At 41.1% G+C, this 17,789-nt stretch overlaps 1 protein-coding gene across 7 annotated transcripts in view; it reads left to right on the top strand.

Annotated features, from left to right (window-relative positions):
* The first annotated feature begins 1,378 nt into the window (after positions 1–1,378).
* Positions 1,379–17,789, top strand: part of MAP9 (microtubule associated protein 9) — a 31,211-nt gene continuing 14,800 nt past the window's right edge. The window contains exons 1-8 of one of the 7 annotated variants that reach the window (XM_074951038.1): positions 1,379–1,397; positions 2,256–2,421; positions 4,062–4,146; positions 7,784–8,023; positions 10,638–10,873; positions 12,542–12,653; positions 15,790–16,049; positions 16,981–17,039. In XM_074951038.1, coding sequence (XP_074807139.1) covers positions 2,347–2,421; positions 4,062–4,146; positions 7,784–8,023; positions 10,638–10,873; positions 12,542–12,653; positions 15,790–16,049; positions 16,981–17,039 — 1,067 coding nt within the window. In that variant the 5' untranslated portion in view covers positions 1,379–1,397; positions 2,256–2,346. Of the gene's footprint in view, positions 1,398–1,807; positions 2,001–2,255; positions 2,422–4,061; positions 4,147–7,783; positions 8,024–10,637; positions 10,874–12,541; positions 12,654–15,789; positions 16,050–16,980; positions 17,040–17,789 lie in introns of those variants that run through there. The other 6 variants (XM_074951037.1, XM_074951033.1, XM_074951035.1 and 3 more) reach the window with 6 other exon arrangements.

Raw genomic sequence — 17,789 nt, 5'->3', positions numbered from 1 at the left:
ACACTGTTTATGAGTAATCTACAGACCAAGAATTATTCACAAAAATTATTCTATGATTTCAAATAACTAAACTTGGCAACATTGTAAACTGCTCACAGACAATTCACAAACATAGATTAAATTACTCACAATGTATTATATGTTCAAATCTAATATTAACCTTGAGAGTGCCATTTCAGTTCCAAACCTTTTCCGTGGCAGTCACGCACTAGCACAATAGAGTTGCTTTCAAAACTCCACTCTATATTAATAAACAAGAAAAAAAAAAAAAACTAAAGCTGTGGGTTCTGTCCAATTTATTATTTAATCAGATTTTCTTCCTACAAAATATGTATATGCAGTTTGTTAAGGGAAGATTAATATATGCAAATATAATAAAAATGTCTTTTAACAATATTAAAAATATGTCAGGTTCATTGTTATTAAGATGACTGATGCTCTGGAATGATTAAAGACAGTCTTATTCTACAGAAAGAAGAAATCACAAGCATTTAATCTGGAGGGAGAGAATGTGAGTATACTAGATTTAATAAAAAAGAGAATGATCATTATCCATGTGTTTGTGGAGTTTTAAATTAAATGGTTTAAAGTTAAGTTTTTTTCAAATATAGATGACTTAAGTATTGCTGCAATGTTCTGAAGATTTGCCGGCTTGCAATCATTAACCTGCTCATAGAGGAGATTAGTGACACTCACAACAGACAGTCCCAAAAGAATTAATACTCCTTTGCAAATTGATCACTCATTCAAGCATGAATTGTTTTTAGCAAAGGTTGCACTGCTACCTACCATTTTAGAGAAAATGGAAGCTGAATACTTAAGGGTATGAGTCCCAAATAATTCAATTACATGTACGTATGTTTTCCCTCAGCCCTAAGAAAGGGAGGAGTTAGGTTCTGCCTTAAAGTCAATCCTGACAAATCCCATTGACTTCCCTCAGCTTGTATAAAGCATCAAGCAGGGTGGAGTTTGGTCCACGCAAGACCTGTGCCCAGCAGCCCATACAGCTTGAAAACCAAATGTTCAAAAACAGAGGCCCAAGTTTCATGGGCAAAAATGTATTTGCAACTGCGTTTTGACTATTGTGTGAACGATTATAGAAGTCACGTGCGAACAGCTAGGTGTTTAAATGGCACTTGCATGCACAAACACCCACTCTGCCCCTACCACAGTGATAATTTCCAGTGCAAACAGAGACACAGCTGTTCACACATTTTTCCATACAAGCGCTGGGGGTCTCCTGCGGGAAGCTTGGGTTTTGAGATATACGCAGGTTCGTTGTAATTAACAAAAGTTGCAGTGCCGTTTAATGAAGTTGCACGGGGCAGTGGGAGCACACGGGCCTGGCAGAACGGGTGAGGCGTCAGGACCCACTCGGAGAAGAGGGAACGCATTTGGTAAGCGTTAATGGGTAAGACTTAAGAGGGACGCAAAATGGAGCGTGTGAAAGGCGCAGCCAGTCATTCTGCTCAGGTACATTCAAGGCCAGCATCTGAAACAACTCAGCCCAGGGCCGGACACGTCCGGATCGCCTCCGTGCTCTGCGGCCCTGAAGACGCTATTAGACAAACCCCGGCAAATCGGCTGCAGAGGCGGGGCCCTGGGGCTGCCCCACTCCCCGCGCAACCTCTCCCCACCAGCCCCCGCCCGCTCGCCCGGCTCTGGTTCGGTTCTAAGCGCGGCCAGGTCCCGGACTCCAGGAGACAGAGCCAGACACGTGACCGTATCCCCTTCCCAACTGGCAGGGGAGAGGGCGGGGCTCGGTCCCCCGAGTAGCGGGGGCTCGGTCTATGCGGTCACTTCCGGTGTTGGTGGGTTGCTAGGTAACGTGTATGGCCGCGCGGGCCGGCAGGGGCTCAGTTTCCACCTCTCAGGTTAATGCAGCTGCGACGGCGACGGCAGGAGTGGAGCGGCTGCTGCGCAGCGCCTAGGGCGAGCCTCCCTCGGACGGGCCCGCGTGGGCACGGGACAGGCGGGCACGGGACAGGCAGCCACGGGAGGTGGGACCCGTCCGTGCAGGGCGCGGCTCGTGGGGCAGGAGGGCGCCGTCCGGCCCCGGGGCTGGGGTTCAGTGGGTCAGAGCTCGTGTGCGCCCTGCAGCGCAGACCTGCCCGGGGCGGGGGAATCCGCCGCACGCCGGCGCCTCCTGCATCGCCCCGGGCCAGCCCGAGCGGAGCTGGCCAGATGCATTCCCTTTAGGGGCAGACAGAGCCTTGCTTCAATCACTCTGTCTGATCCGTTGTTTAAACCCGCAGGAGAGATTTGAGTTCACTGGAGCCCAGTGCTGAGGGCGTGAAAACACGAAGAACCTGCATAAGAGTCATTTCTCCAGCCTTTTTCCTCACCATGTCTGATGAAGATATTGGCACCACTTTAGCGTATACCAAGAGCCCCAAGGTCTCCAGGAGAACCCCTTTTCAGGTAAACTATTTTACCCCACGTTGTCCGATTAAAAAGTCGGCCAACTCTAGGCTAGCTAAACTGGCAAACCCTCCTAGTGCAGGTACAGCTTATCCTAGTAAAAACGTGCTTTTGCCAGGATAATCTGTACCCGTTTGGCAAGTGAAATAAAAGCACTTTTTTATGCAGGTACATGTACAGTGGAGTTTTTGCCAGTTTAGAAATGTCACCAAAATCACACCCCTAAACGACATTGCTATACTGGCTAAAGTTTCTATTGTAGACCTGGCCTTTGTGTTACTAAGGTTAGCGACGAAAACAACTCTGCTGTCAATGTGCAAGAAAAGCAAAAACTTTCCTATCTTAAAAGTAGAATTGACATTCTCATTTAGTTTCGGTGTGCTTCTTTAGAAAAATCATACTGAGGTTTTCTTGATCTCCTAAATGTACACAATAATTGTCCTAGTTTAAAGTAAAACATCTAGTTTAAACCAATAAAAGCAAGGAACTTCGGACTACAAATCCTGGGTGGGTAACTTTTGCATGCAGCCAGTTTGTTACAGTAGCTTTGGTATTGGTCATGAAAAGATTTTAGCATATGCTTAATTTCTAAGTCAATGGGATTTGTTATATGCTTGAAGATAAGCACATGCATAAATCTTTGCATGATCAGGGTTTAAGTTTTATAGGTTGCAGGTGATGTTTATAGAAGATGTCTCCTGTCTAGTAATAAACTACACAGCAGGTGACTGAGGAAAAGAAAAACTTTGTCTTGAAGATTTTTGTGGTGCTTCTAAGATATCCTGTTAGGTATATTAATTAATTAATTAATTCATAGTTCCTCACTTATCCATCATCAGATCCTTTATTTTTGGTGGTAGATTCTATAGGACCTGAAAAGATCTGTGTGGTCTCTTTGTGAAAGCACATCAATGAAGATTATATGCACTTTACTGGAGGGTCTCACTGCTTCCAGGTTGCTAGTGGCTGGTAATTTTTGAGCAAGAAAACACTCTCTACTATTGACTAGCTTAGGAGGGGAGCTGTCTAATATGCTTGCTTTTGTGGATCCCATTCTTAAATGCTTATCTCTCCCCATTCATTGTATAGGGAGCCTAGATACCTAACTCAGGCTTTGTGGTTTTCAGTGCTCTTCAAGGCACCTAAAAGTAAGGCCTTGTGACAGCAGTGTAGTTCCTAAGTCCCTTTGGATCTGGGCTGAAGTGACATACCCAATGTCACACAGCAGGCACTATCAGAAACAGGCCATGTCTTCTGACTCCCAGTCAAGCAATTTCTTAACTAGGCAAATATTTTCCAAAGAGTGGGCAAGCCCACTGGGGAAGAGGGAGCACAAAGTTCTAAGGGGTTGTGGGTTTTACTCAAAAGATATATAAACTAAGATGCATAGACTTTTATCAGTATGTGGCAAGGATGGAGAGGGGGGTCCAATTGGTGTTGTTTTCCTGAAAGGTGCATCAGCTTTCAAAATTTTGGGAAACACTATACTACACCAGTTTGCTCACCCACTCCCTCTCGCCCCCAAAGATTCATATCTGTTACTGTCCCAAAACACTTTTTGGTAGTGGGAAGAATGAGAGTTGAACTTGAAGTAATGGATCTTAACTTTTATTCAAAAGGAATCTATTAAAATATTTCAGGATGAGCTACAAGAAGCAATTTCTGCTCGTGCAGCAAGACAGCAAACTGCTGAATACTCAGATGACTTTGACAGTGATGAGGATGGTATGTTAAATAGCAGCAGTTTTGTTTGTGTTCTCCCCCTCCCACCCTTCGCTGATAGATCACTAAAGATCCTTTGGAGCCAATATGGTTTAAGATTCCACATTACAACTACTCCTAAATTATGTACCCTGTCCTGCTCAATAAAGTTAGGGCCAGAATTCCTATTGACATCAGTAGGTGCAAGATTGGGCCATTGTTTTTCCTCAGTCCAGGGTCTATATAATTTTAAAGGATTTTTTACTTTTTTTATGCAGACGAAGCCCTAATGAATCAGTTCCCTCCCTATCTCTTTAAAGGAAGTTTGGCCTTTTAAATGTCATAAATTACATTACATTACGTTGTAATTTTAAGACACTTCGTCCATGTGATACCTGGTTTTACTCACCATATCTGTCCAGATCTTTTATATTACACTGATGTGCAAAGGCCCAGACATTCCTTTAAATACAGACTACACAGCAAGTCCCTTCCTTCCTGAATTTGACACATGTTACATGTCTGAATGCATCCGATGAAGTGAGTTGTAGCTCACGAAAGCTTATGCTGAAATAGATTTGTTAGTCTCTAAGGTGCCACAAGTACTCCTTTTCTTTTTGCGAATACAGACTTACACGGCTGCTACTCTGAAACCGTTGATAATTCTGTGTTCTTTAGTGGGCCTTTTTTTTTTTTTTTTTTAACCTGAAACAACTCCGAGCAATTAGTAACAACAGGGACAAGGTTCTATAAAACAGCTTTCTTAATCAAAACTATACTTTGGGGCAGGGCCTGCCTTAGGGAAAATGGCACTCTGGGCAAACTTGTATTTTGGTGCTCCTGGCCCCCGTGGGCATGGTGACCTCCCATTGCCCCTGGCCCCCGCGAGTGCCCCCCATTGACACGGGCCCCAGGCTCCCCACCATCCTCTACACCTCTAACCCCTGCACTGTGCCGCATCTGCACCCTTAACCCCTGCACTGTGCACCCTTTGCCGCTAACCCTTGCACTCCTCTCCTGTGCCCCTAAGCTCTGCACTCCCCTCCTAGACCCATGTGGAGAAACTGAGCTGGATGCATGGAGCAGCTGGCATTGATGCTTGCTCCCCCAAATGCTGCTCCTCTGTGTACTCCTAGAGGGTTGTGAGGTGGGGAGCGAGGAGCGATGTCAGGGCTCCGTGCATCCAGCTCACTTTCCCCACCTGGGCTGAGTAAGGAGAGGGCAGGAGAACAGCAGCTCCTGATGCTCGCTTCACAGCACAGCCCAGGTGGGGAAAAAGAAAAGGAGTACTTGTGGCACCTTAGAGACGAACCAATTTATTTGAGCATAAGCTTTCGTGAGCTACAGCTCACTTCATCGGATGCATAAAGTGGAAAATACAGTGAGGATGTTTTTATACACACAGACCATGAAAAAATGGGTGTTTTATCACTACAAAAGGTATTCTCTCCCCCCACCCCACTCTCCTGCTGGTAATAGCTTATCTAAAGTGATCACTCTCCTTACAATATGTATGATAATCAAGATGGGCCATTTCCAGCACAAATCCAGGGTTTAACAAGAACGTCTGAGGAACAGTAGTAGGTACCAGGACAGGCCTAACAAAGAAAATAACAGAACGCCACTAGCCGTCACCTTCAGCCCCCAACTAAAACCCCTCCAACGCATGATCAAGGATCTACAACCTATCCTGAAGGACGACTCATCACTCTCACAAATCTTGGGAGACAGGCCAGTCCTTGCCTACAGACAGCCCCCCAACCTGAAGCAAATACTCACCAGCAACCACATACCACACAACAGAACCACTAACCCAGGAACCTATCCTTGCAGCAAAGCCCGTTGCCAACTGTGCCAACATATCTATTCAGGGGACACCATCACAGGGCCTAATAACATCAGCCACACTATCAGAGGCTCGTTCCTCTGCACATCTACCAATGTGATATATGCCATCATGTGCCAGCAATGCCCCTTTGCCATGTACATTGGTCAGACTGGACAGTCTCTACGTAAAAGAATAAATGGACACAAATCAGATGTCAAGAATTATAACATTCATAAACCAGTCGGAGAACACTTCAATCTCTCTGGTCACTCGATTTCTGATCTCAAAGTGACAATCCTTCAACAAAAAAACTTCGAAAACAGACTCCAATGAGAGACTGCTGAATTGGAATTAATTTGCAAATTGGATACAATTAACTTAGGCTTGAATAGAGACTGGGAGTGGTTGAGTCATTATAAAAAGTAACCTATTTCTCCTTGTTTATTCCTCCCCCCCGCCCACTGTTCCTCAGACGTTCTTGTTAAACCCTGGATTTGTGCTGGAAATGGCCCACCTTGATTATCATACACATTGTTAGGAGAGTGATCACTTTAGATAAGCTATTACCAGCAGGAGAGTGGGGTGGGGGGAGAGAAAACCTTTTGTAGTGATAAACACCCATTTTTTCACGGTCTGTGTGTGTAAAAACATCCTCACTGTATTTTCCACTTTATGCATCCAATGAAGTGAGCTGTAGCTCACGAAAGCTTATGCTCAAATAAATTGGTTCGTCTCTAAGGTGCCACAAGTACTCTTTTTTTCTTTTTGCGAATACAGACTAACACGGCTGTTACTCTGAAACAGGTGGGGAAAGTGACCTGTATGCACGGAGCGCTTGGTATCGCTCCTCGCTCCCCCCATCACAGCCCCTTAGGGGGACGCAGAGGAACATTGAGAGGGAAAGCGGAATCTGCATCACCGCTCCCTCTTCCCCCACCAGCTTCCTATGCCAGGAGGAAGCAGGGAAAAATCGGGGTGCGTCCCCCCACACCGCCACGCCACGCAACGCTCTCCTGCCAGCCAGGAGCAGTTTCTGACTTTATGCCAGCAGTGCACAGCTCTGCGCTGCTGTGTGGTGCCCCCCACATGGTTTTGGACCATGGCATGTTTTAGCGGTTGCTGAGGTGGTCCGGCCCTGCCTCAGGGTGTTGTACAGAACAGGGCAAGGACCGTGTCTTATTTGTGAAGTTTACAATGTAAATTTCTATTGGACACAACCAGTGAGTGTAACAATAGAAGGGCATGAGGTATCACAAAGGTTCCATTAATAAGATCCTAAGGTTGCTCATTTTATAGTATGTGTCCATCTTTATGATTCTGCTTGAAATATGTTGTTTTTTTTTAACTTAACTCACTTCTTGTAGTCGTGGAGAAGTGGGTTTTTAGAAGGAACTTGAATCTAGTGATTGGTATGAATTAACTAATGAAGACTGGGAGGGCATTCTATGCATAGGGTTTAGAATTGAAAAAGGCAGGAGAACAGGAGTGGGAAAAGGAAGCAAAGTAAATTAAGATTAGTGGAATCGGGGGCAACATAATAGGAGTTAAGATCAGAGATGTTGGCCAGAGCAGAGCTGTACAAAGAATTTTCTTATGGTATAAAATATGAGATGGCTGTATTCCTTTTATATATGAAATACAAATCTAATATAGAAGTAGATGAAAATACATTGTTTTGGGGTATTCTAGAAGAACTTTCTGAAAATAATTCAGCTGTTGAAAACACAAATAAGAAATCAGTTGCCTTTGATATTACCCTCTCAGATGATGAGACTACTCAGAAAAAGGCCCTTTTCAAAAGTGAAATTGCTGATGACTTGTCTTCACTATTAGATGAAGAGAAACATCAACAGATGACAATTTTGAATAGCCAAAACTTGACTGGTGACAGAGAAGATGAAACAGAATGGTCATTCATTGAAAAATCAACTTGTCATGGTAATGAAGGTGACCACTGTAATGAATCACATATGGCTGTACTGCAGAATGAAAGGGAAGAAATTACTCAACATGAATTTGAAAACAAACCAGTACCAAAGCTAAGGGAGCACAGAATCAAAAATATATCATCAGGTAAAAAGAAGGCACTTGAATATTGTTACTGCTATTTGTATATTCATATTATAATATTTTAAAATTAATCGAATGTTGGAAATGAAAATGTTAGAATTATTTTTAGACTTCAGTATAGGGTGTGGTTTCAATATCTTTAATATCAAAGAGGATCACAGTTTTTAACTAATTTTTTAAGTGCTCCTTTTAATATTCTGCAACTGGCTGCCACAAGTAACTAGATAAACAAACAAATTATAGGCAAATAGAGGATTGCTGAAATCACATGATAGACTATGTCAGAAAGAGGGAATAGAGAGTAGTATGTGGTAAGCTACGCTCTGGGACTTTACACTGTAGCAGTGTCCACAAGGGACATTACTGCGTGGCAAGCTTGTGCACTGTTGATTCAGACCTTTGTTTGCCATGCAGTAACTTGCCACTTAGCAATGATATTTTATCTTGAGATAAATCCATGGCCCATTTACTATTAATGATGGGAAAACACAAACTGCAATGAGTGGTGCATGATGAACAATAGCAAACGCTTTGTAATTCCCCACTTCCATACACACGGTGGCAGTAAAGCTTCAGGTACTTTAATTTGAAAATCTTACTTTGGACAGACAAAAGTTCAGACGTCCTTTATCAAAAAACAGGTTTCAGAGTAACAGCCGTGTTAGTCTGTATTCGCAAAAAGAAAAGGAGTACTTGTGGCACCTTAGAGACTAACCAATTTATTTGAGCATAAGCTTTCGTGAGCTACAGCTCACTTCATCGGATGCATACTGTGGAAAGTACAGAAGATCTTTTTATACACACAAACCATGAAAAAATGGGTGTTTACCGCTACAAAAGGTTTTCTCTCCCCCCACCCCACTCTCCTGCTGGTAATAGCTTATCTAAAGTGATCACTCTCCTTGCAATGTGTATGATAATCAAGGTGGGCCATTTCCAGCACAATGGCCCAGCTTGATTATCATACGCATTGTAAGGAGAGTGATCACTTTAGATAAGCTATTACCAGCAGGAGAGTGGGGTGGGGGGAGAGAAAACCTTCTGTATTGGTAAACACCCATTTTTTTCATGGTTTGTGTGTATAAAAAGATCTGCTGTACTTTCCACAGTTTGCAACCGATGAAGTGAGCTGTAGCTCACGAAAGCTTATGCTCAAATAAATTGGTTAGTGTCTAAGGTGCCACAAGTACTCCTTTTCTTTTTATCAAAAAAGCAAGTACACAGACACCTGCTTCTCTTCTCCAACAGGCAACTAATTTAAAATTATCTCATGTTTAGAAAATTTGATCTAATCTCTGGTCAGTGACTTCCTTTAATGAAGGATAAGCTTGGCCTCTTTTGATATTCTAATGGCTTATTGAGGACAAATTCACTTTATTTATTTGCAAGTCCTTCCTCCAACTAAGAGCTGAATTAGTGTTTAAGCAATGTGGATGGCCTTGATGAGCCCTGTGCACTGGGATGAATTTCACCCTTGTTTGCACTTTAAGAAATGATATTTTAGAAAATGGCACTAAGCACACACACATTGTACTGTTACTTCCTAATGCTCATACACCAATACTTCCATGGCTAGCTTTGGAGGTTCATTTTGGATGTGGGTTCGCATGCAGAGGAGCACACCAAGCAACACATTTCACTGTTCCCTCTCTTCTGAATAAATCTAGTCCTTGTGAAAGATGTCAGGCAAGATAGCTGTACTGCCACTGGCTGCCTGGGGACAGCTGTGGATTGGGGAAAATGAGTTTTTGCTTGAAAAGGGGCACTAATTTAGCACTGCTCTGAAGGCTCTGCAACTTGTCTGGGAAAATGCTGAATGTACTGGCTGTTCCTAGGTTCTTCCACCCCATTCCTGGCAGCACACTTTATTTCTTTGTGACTGCTGAGCCCTTAACTTTTTACAAAAGGGACACAGATTTATGCATACAAGGGGGCAAATATCCCAGTAGTCACCTGGTCCCTTCCTCCACCCTTCTCACTGTATTTATTTTTTCCCCACAAATTTGATTTATTCTGCCCTGCGCAGAGGGAAGCACATGGGTTTATGTAATGAGTTCAGTGGGCCTATTAAAAAAAATAGAGTAGGATCACAATGGAAAGTCTTCCCACAGCAGTGCTACATTAGACACATGCTGTTTTTCCTGCCTTTTCAGTCTATTAGGTTTGTCTTCCTGGCCTCAGATAAACACCCAAGTATAATACTCAAAGTGTATATCTAAATATATAGAATATAAAGAATTTGATCTTTACTATACAGAGAACAAAGTAAATTGAAAGATGAACTTCTGACCTGTGTCTTTACATTACATTCGGAGCTTCAAAACTTTGGTTAACATTTCTGAAGATACAATTTTTATCTCTCTCTCTCTCTCTCTCATACTTGGCTGCATTTGTTCTGGTTTGATTGTTTTCATCTTCATTGTAGTAAGAGCCTCAGGACACTTCATTTTTTTTAAATAATATATCATGGTCATTGACCTGCTGTGAATGCTGCTTATTTACAGAAGAAAGGGATTCATCCAAAAATGTTAGTCGATCCTAAATTGACAAAATAATATTCCAAACTGAATAAAGTATCTTTAGTGGATGATGTTGAAATAATAATATTTATTGTCAGCTGAGAATGTCAGCATTTCTGCACTGGATGATCGTTATAAACCATCACCTCAACCAAGAAATGTGTTAAGAAAGACCAGCCATGTAGAAGACAAAGATGTTGCCAGGGCAGAAGATAAGGCTGCTTCTTCTAGTTACAGATTACCTTCATTTTCTGCACCATCCTCCCTAACTAGGCTGAGTGACAAAATAACAACATCCGAGAAAAGGGCACTTGCTGAAAGCCCTAGTCCTGAGGTAAGAGCATTACTGTAGTATTTATTATATATGTGCACAGTTATCTATTTTTTTCCCTTCTATATATGTTTTGCCTATTCTACACTGGAATAACATCATCCAAACACTCTTTTTATTCATCTGTGATTGTGATACCATTTTTCATAACACAAAAAAAGAGGGATTGGGGGGTGAAAGAGGTACATTTAATCAAGTTTTCAAAGAGCATTACTACTTGGATTGAAAAAGTGGAGCTTCTATAGGAAATAGTCTCCTACATCTGCAGCTTTGAGCGTTCTGTTGCCTTGCTATATCTCTTTATCGATATACAAGGAAGTAGTTCTCAACTATAGGTCATTAACTCTGGGAGATACGTAGTATTGGCAGAATTTGATCTTTATTTTTTATAATTTCAATGGATAGTATCAGTGTTTATTTTAAAGCATTTTTCCCTATTTTTTTATTGATTTAGTTTTTCATAGTTGTGCAAAATTACGGGTTTTAAGCATTTTTTGTATTTACCTATTTAAATTTTCACTGTTGAAGGAAATTATGGATGGAGTCAGGGTGGTGGTGGGTCAAACAGTAATTATTTGACAGTAGACATTAAGGTTCAGAAAGTTAAAGCTTTATAACCATTAAAACATAAATTGTAAACATCCTATATCTAAATGTACAAAACAAATAACAAGCAGCATTTTTTTTACTTATCTGTACATTTTTATTATTATTGACAGAAATATTTTTAGTGAATTTGTGTGCACAGTGAAATTGACATTTATCAGTAAAAATCTAATCCGTCCAAGCCTAGAAGTATGTTATAAAAAAGTTCTATTCCTTTGCATACACATTTTCTTCATCAATGTAACATGACAAATAAGTTGTATGTAAAGATTTCTTTATACTGTGAACAGAGACCTAAAGATGACTGGATTTGTTTTGTTTTCTCAAAATTGGTGGATGATGGTGTGGAAAGAAGGTCATGGGGGACAGGATCCTCCCTCCATAAGATAGAAAAATGCTCTAGGCAGTACACCTAGTTAGTATGTCAAAATGCAGAACCTTTCTACAAAGGAAGGGTAGTTGCCTATGTTGAGTCTCAAACTGACTAGCATATATGCTACTTATCAGCAGTATGTAATAGTTCAGAAGAGCAGCGGCAGATTGAACCCTGCTCCTTGTTGCTGTGTCCTGCCATGGGGAAAGTGCCTAACTGTGTGCCTGCAGGATTCTTATGGCAGAAGGTACAGCTGACAGCATCTTAGCTCTTCTTTGGCCATGTCTGCTGCCTCACATTTGGCACTAAGGGGGTGTGACTAGCAATGCGCCCCAAAGTCCTGAGCTGTATCTTCCCTGTGTGGATGCTGCAGGTGCGAACTAAAAGGTTCCTAGTTTACGTTAACATCACTTCTTTTCACACCCCTGTAATCCAAACTGTGGGGCAGTATAGACAAGCCATCTGCTTCATTACTAAGGGCAGGATTTGACCTTAATTTGTGGTGAGTTTACACCGTTTTTAAAATCTGTTTATCTTTACATCTCCTTTAATTTAAACCGTAGCCATATTTTTCTTAAGGAACTCTAAATAAAATATTGCATAGAAAACTATGTTTTAGAAGCAAGTTAACTGATTTTGATTTGGTGTGAATTGTTCATGTTGTTGCTTATGCTGTCACTTTCTGCTTTAAGGGTCCATGGCTAACAAGCTCTTCACCACCATTCCCTATTCATTTTCATTCAGCTGATGAAATGTCTGGAGACTCGGATTTGTTAATGTGTGGAGAAGGCTCTCCTTCAAAAGGTAGAAATCAATATACTTCATATAGAACCATTATACTTGAATATGTGCAACCAGTGAAATAATAGAATTGCTTTGTATAAGCAACTTTTAAGGGTCTGATACTAGCGTCCATGATGTCAATGTAGTCTGTTTCCATTGATAGAGGTGGATCCAACCACTAAGCTTACTTTAGAAATCTGAGACTAGCTACAATATGCATCAGCTGTGTATTATTGGTGTCAGTTTGTTGCAGAGGAGTAATCAATAAGGTTACATCTATGCTATACACCACTTTTGGTGGCCTATAGTATACATACCCATGTAGCCCCCCTAATATAAATAGTAGTGTAGCCGGTGGGGCATGACGTAGGCGAGTAAATACAAACTTAAAGGATGTGGGTAGGTATGTGAAAACATAACCTACACTTTTTCTACTTGCCCAAGCCAAGCCTTCCTATCTACATGGCTATTTTTAGCAGCGTAGTGTCCTGCTGCGTTCCGGCTTTGGAGCCTTTCCCCTCCATGGAAAGCGTCCCCCAGTTGGGGGAAGGTTCTGGCAGCGGGGAGGCATCAGGGTTTACCAGCTGACTCCCTCTTGCCAGAGCCTTTCACTGACATGTGTAGCTACACACCTCAGTGTGGACACAGCCTACTTTTCCCCAGGGTGTGTAGCTACATGTACACTTCACACTGCTGAAAGTGGTGTGTAGTATTGACCTAACCTAAGGTGGCTTCTGGAAGTTTACTATAGTTACATTAACAAATTGAAATCATAACTGATGTTGTTTTCAGGTTCTTTGTTAGAAACGGTTCTGAATAGCGTCACAAAGCATGATACATAAGAAGCAGATAAACATTCTTTTTAGGGAGACAGGCTAAAGTTTGAGAAATGCAGAAACATCCTTTGCTCATATTCTGTATACTTAACACTGTCTAAACATCTTTGAGACTTGCTTAAACCACTGCTCCTGAATTTCCCTCTCCATTCCAACCTAGTCACTTTCTTCAATTAATAATCTCCATCTGCCTGCATCTCCCTTATCTTCCTTCATCCCTTCCAGGCACAGATCAACTGAGTAGACAAACTGTTGGTCACCATTTTATGTATAATGGGAGGATGGTCTTGTGGAAATTACAATGCCTGCGTTCTGTTCCTGGCTGTGTGAACTTGCTCAAGTTACTTATCCTCTCTGTATTCTGTTTAACTATTGCTTAAATGGGGATGATAAATATTACTTTGTTTCTGCATTGTACAAGACACAAACATACTGAGAATCCATGCCCCAAAGAGTTTACGATATGTAAGACTGACACAGATAGATAAGATGCACAGGCAGACTCATAGGAGAAATTAATAGTGTTTAAATGGGGCCCCGCTGTGCTATGTGCTATAGAATATGTATAAAAGGTAGTAGTCCTTGCCCTGAATAGTTTACAATGTAGACAAGATAGACAAAGGGTGGGAAAAAGTGTGTAACATATAAACAGAGGGATGACTGGAAAGTGTCATGTAATATCTATATTTAATTTGTACTCTTGGGTTGAAGAATACATTTGATATGGGTTAATGCTTGTGGGCATTATGGATGAAGCAAGTCTTTTGCACAGCTTTGAACATGTAGAGGATAGTGATCCCTGTTGTACTTGATTGGAGAGGTTTTCCATGTATGGAAGGAAGAGATGAGGTAGTGAAGATGAGGACATCTATGGAGCAAAGGAAGAAGGACAAATACGATAGACAAACAATACTGAGATGCAGTCTGGGGTAGATTTGTTCAGGGCATTGAAAGAGAAAATGAGAAAATGTAAACTTGATACTATAGTCTGTAGATGGGGGAACAAGTGGAATGGTTCTAAGAGGGAATACTATAGTCTGATCTGGCAAGGAAGATATCACAATTATAATGGTTGTCTTATAGCATTTTTCAACTGGAGATCTCAAAGCACTATGGGAAGATAGTACTGTCATCTCTATCTTCCAAACTGAGGCACAGAAATAAAGTGATTTGTCCAAAGTCACACAGTAAATCAGTGGCATAGCTAACAATAGAACCCAGGTTTCCCAACTTGCAGTCCAGTGCCTTGTCCACTAACTCCATAGGACAATGGCAAGTGTTGCAGTTTAATTCATTTTTGTAAAGTCCTCTAATACCTGTAATTGGAAAGTGATATGCAAATAAAATATGCAAACTTTACTTATCCACAGGAGACAGAAACTTGTTTATATAGTAATGCAGAAATTGTGCACAATTAGAGTTCTCATTAGTATGCTGGACTTTCCAGTGACTTAGCTTTCACACCTTCAAATTAGAACGTGTCCAAATGTCACCCTATAGAAGCCTTATAAGATACAGATTTCTCCAATTCTTTGTCTTTAGATTACACTCTCCAAATTGTAGGCCCAGCTCACCTTCCATAGCTGCGGTGATCTCCTAGCTAATTCCCTGTCACTTCCTCCTTTCAGAATTCCACCAAAAATGTGCACAGGAATGCAACTAGAGAGTTACTATGGCTCCTCTTGATTTTTGTCTTTATGTTTTACAGGTATAGAATAGAAATCCTATATTTATCACAGTGTAAATTACATTAGGAATACCCGTTTAAAGCCTTTTTAAAATGAATGATAATTACTAACTATTCCAGTTAGGCATACGTTTTTGCTACTTAGCAAAATTTTCCTCTTTCAAAGGGGAAAATGTTTATGAGAGTCAGAAATAGCATACAAAGTGTTTTCTGCCATTGTTTTGCAAAAATCTCCGTAATACTTCAGTGAACGCCAGAGTAGCTCTTGATGTGGTCCAAATGTTTCTTGCTGTTACTTCATATGTTAGAAACTTGTCTAGATATGATCAGGTGACTAATAGTTTACAGTTTTGCTGAGCTGTTTTATCTCAAAACTGCTGCTACTTGCCTTAAAATAAAAAATACATTTATTGCAGCAGTAATATTAACTTGTAATATGATTTTTATGTATACTTTTGTAAGTCATTAAAGTATACAGAAGATAATAAGTCTTGTATCAAGCTTAATAAGCTTTTTCATACATGAATATTCTGGGTACGGTATAGAAATATCTGAATTAATGAACCACACTTTTTCTTAAAAATTATATCTCTTGATGTCTCATCTCCCAAATTGGTTTTTTGACTTGCTTTAGGGCAGGATCAAACAGAAGATGATGACTGCAGGGATTTGAAACTGGAGAATAATGGCAGAAAATCCCCATCTGTGATAGAACTAATGATGACTACAGTGTATGAGAAAACTAAGAAACTACAGAAATCAACTGATGACAAGCTTGAAGAAAATTTGCAAACATTGGAAGAGAAATTCATTGCTGATGGCATAAAAGAAATGTCACTGAATGATAAATCTGAAGACATGGCGGAAGTGAGGACTTCAGAGGACTCGAACAAGGTATCTTTTAAACATATAATTTGTATCATAATTTGTAATAACTTTTCATTGAAGCTTCCAAGACGTTATCATATGAAACTTGTTGGTTCCATCCTGTATACATACAGATATTATTTTATAATAGAATCAACATTAGAAGCCACCCATTCCTGCCTGGTTTCTGGTATTGATTCTGTTATAGCATCAATTTTGAGAAGATGAGGGGAACATACATTCAATGAATATTTAAAAACAAATAAAACGTATCAAACTTTGTGCTTGCTGGCCTTATTTAAATCCATGTCTAGAATTTAAAATAAACTAAGTCAGATCTTTAGGAGGTATAAACTGGCTTAGATCAGTTTAGGTGAATATACCAGCGGAGGGTCTAACTTACTATGTTTTAAGTGCTGTTCACACCAGTGATTTGTGTAATGCATATGGTAATTGTTAGCTAAAGTACAAGGCAAAAAGAGAATTTACTTATATTTAGATAGTCCCAGCCCTAAAAAGCTGACAATCTTTTTGTTCTGTCTGAGCCCAGCACGCTGGTGTCCTGGTCCATAACTAGGACTGTTCAGCGCTTTGGTAATACAAATAATGAATAATAACTGTATACTATCTATTTTCTCATTCTATATTGAGACTTTTAAAATGTAATCCTGACTAAATAGTGATGTTTCTGTGTAAAGACTTACAATGGAGATTATGGTATACTTTATTTTGGTCTTTATTTATAAGATCATGCTGAACTTCATCTAGGCTATGTTTTGTTGATTATAATAAGCACAAACAATGGCAGAAAATACTTGTTCACCGTCCTTGCATTCATATTTTGCATTCCTGTATTTGTAAAGCCTCTGATACAGCATTTGCGGCTATATGCTGCAGAACAGGTTTTGTTGTTGGACAGTAAGTGTAATATTTTTATTTTTCCTTTTCCATTTGTTAGAAAGAATTTGAATATAAGGAAACACTTTCAGAAAAAGTGAGACCTTCTTCATCAAGCAGGTAAGTAAACTATACTGATATGTCAATGTTTACAGTCTGGTCCCATCTGATGTGATTTCTGCAGAAAGGTAAGATACACATGATCGACACACACTGGCCACTCATTCGTGCCCATCATCACCTTGTCGCCAACATTTGGCCTTCTGTGAAAGGGTGCTGGAGGAGGGGAGTGCAGCTTTTTTGCACGGTGACAACCCTTCACATCTCCACTGGCAGATCAGACCAACCAAGGGCCTTTATCAAAATCTTCGTCTATTTGTGCCATGGGACCCACAAATGACTAGCCCACAGTTTTACTCCTGGGGGGAATTCTGCGCCACTGCACATGTGTAGAATTTATGTCCCCCACAGATTTCTTTGCTTCCGTGCAGAAAAATGACTTTCTGATAGGGAAGCCACAAGAGTGGTCACATGACCCTCCCCAGCAGTATATTTTGGGTGCCCAGGGCAGCCTGCAGAGAGGTAAATCACTGTGGGGCAGAGGGCAGGACTGGGGAAGACCTGGCTGGTGGCTCCTACCCTGCGCTGGGCTCAGCTGCTAGTCCCAGCTGGGCTGGGGAGGACAGGACTTCCTCTTCCCCTACACAGCATCCGGAGCCCCCAGATTTCTCCGCCAGCTGCTGGAATCTCTGCAAACTCTTCAACCCCTCTGCTTCCTGCACCCATCACTTCTCAGTTGCAGGGAGAGGGATCCCTGTACAGGGATCTGCTCCCCCATCCACCCAACCCCCATACATCCAGATCCCCTCA

Source organism: Natator depressus, chromosome 4 (genome assembly GCF_965152275.1).
Source record: "Natator depressus isolate rNatDep1 chromosome 4, rNatDep2.hap1, whole genome shotgun sequence".
In the NCBI taxonomy this organism is placed as follows: domain Eukaryota; kingdom Metazoa; phylum Chordata; order Testudines; family Cheloniidae; genus Natator; species Natator depressus.
This window is presented reverse-complemented; position numbering and strand designations above follow the sequence as displayed.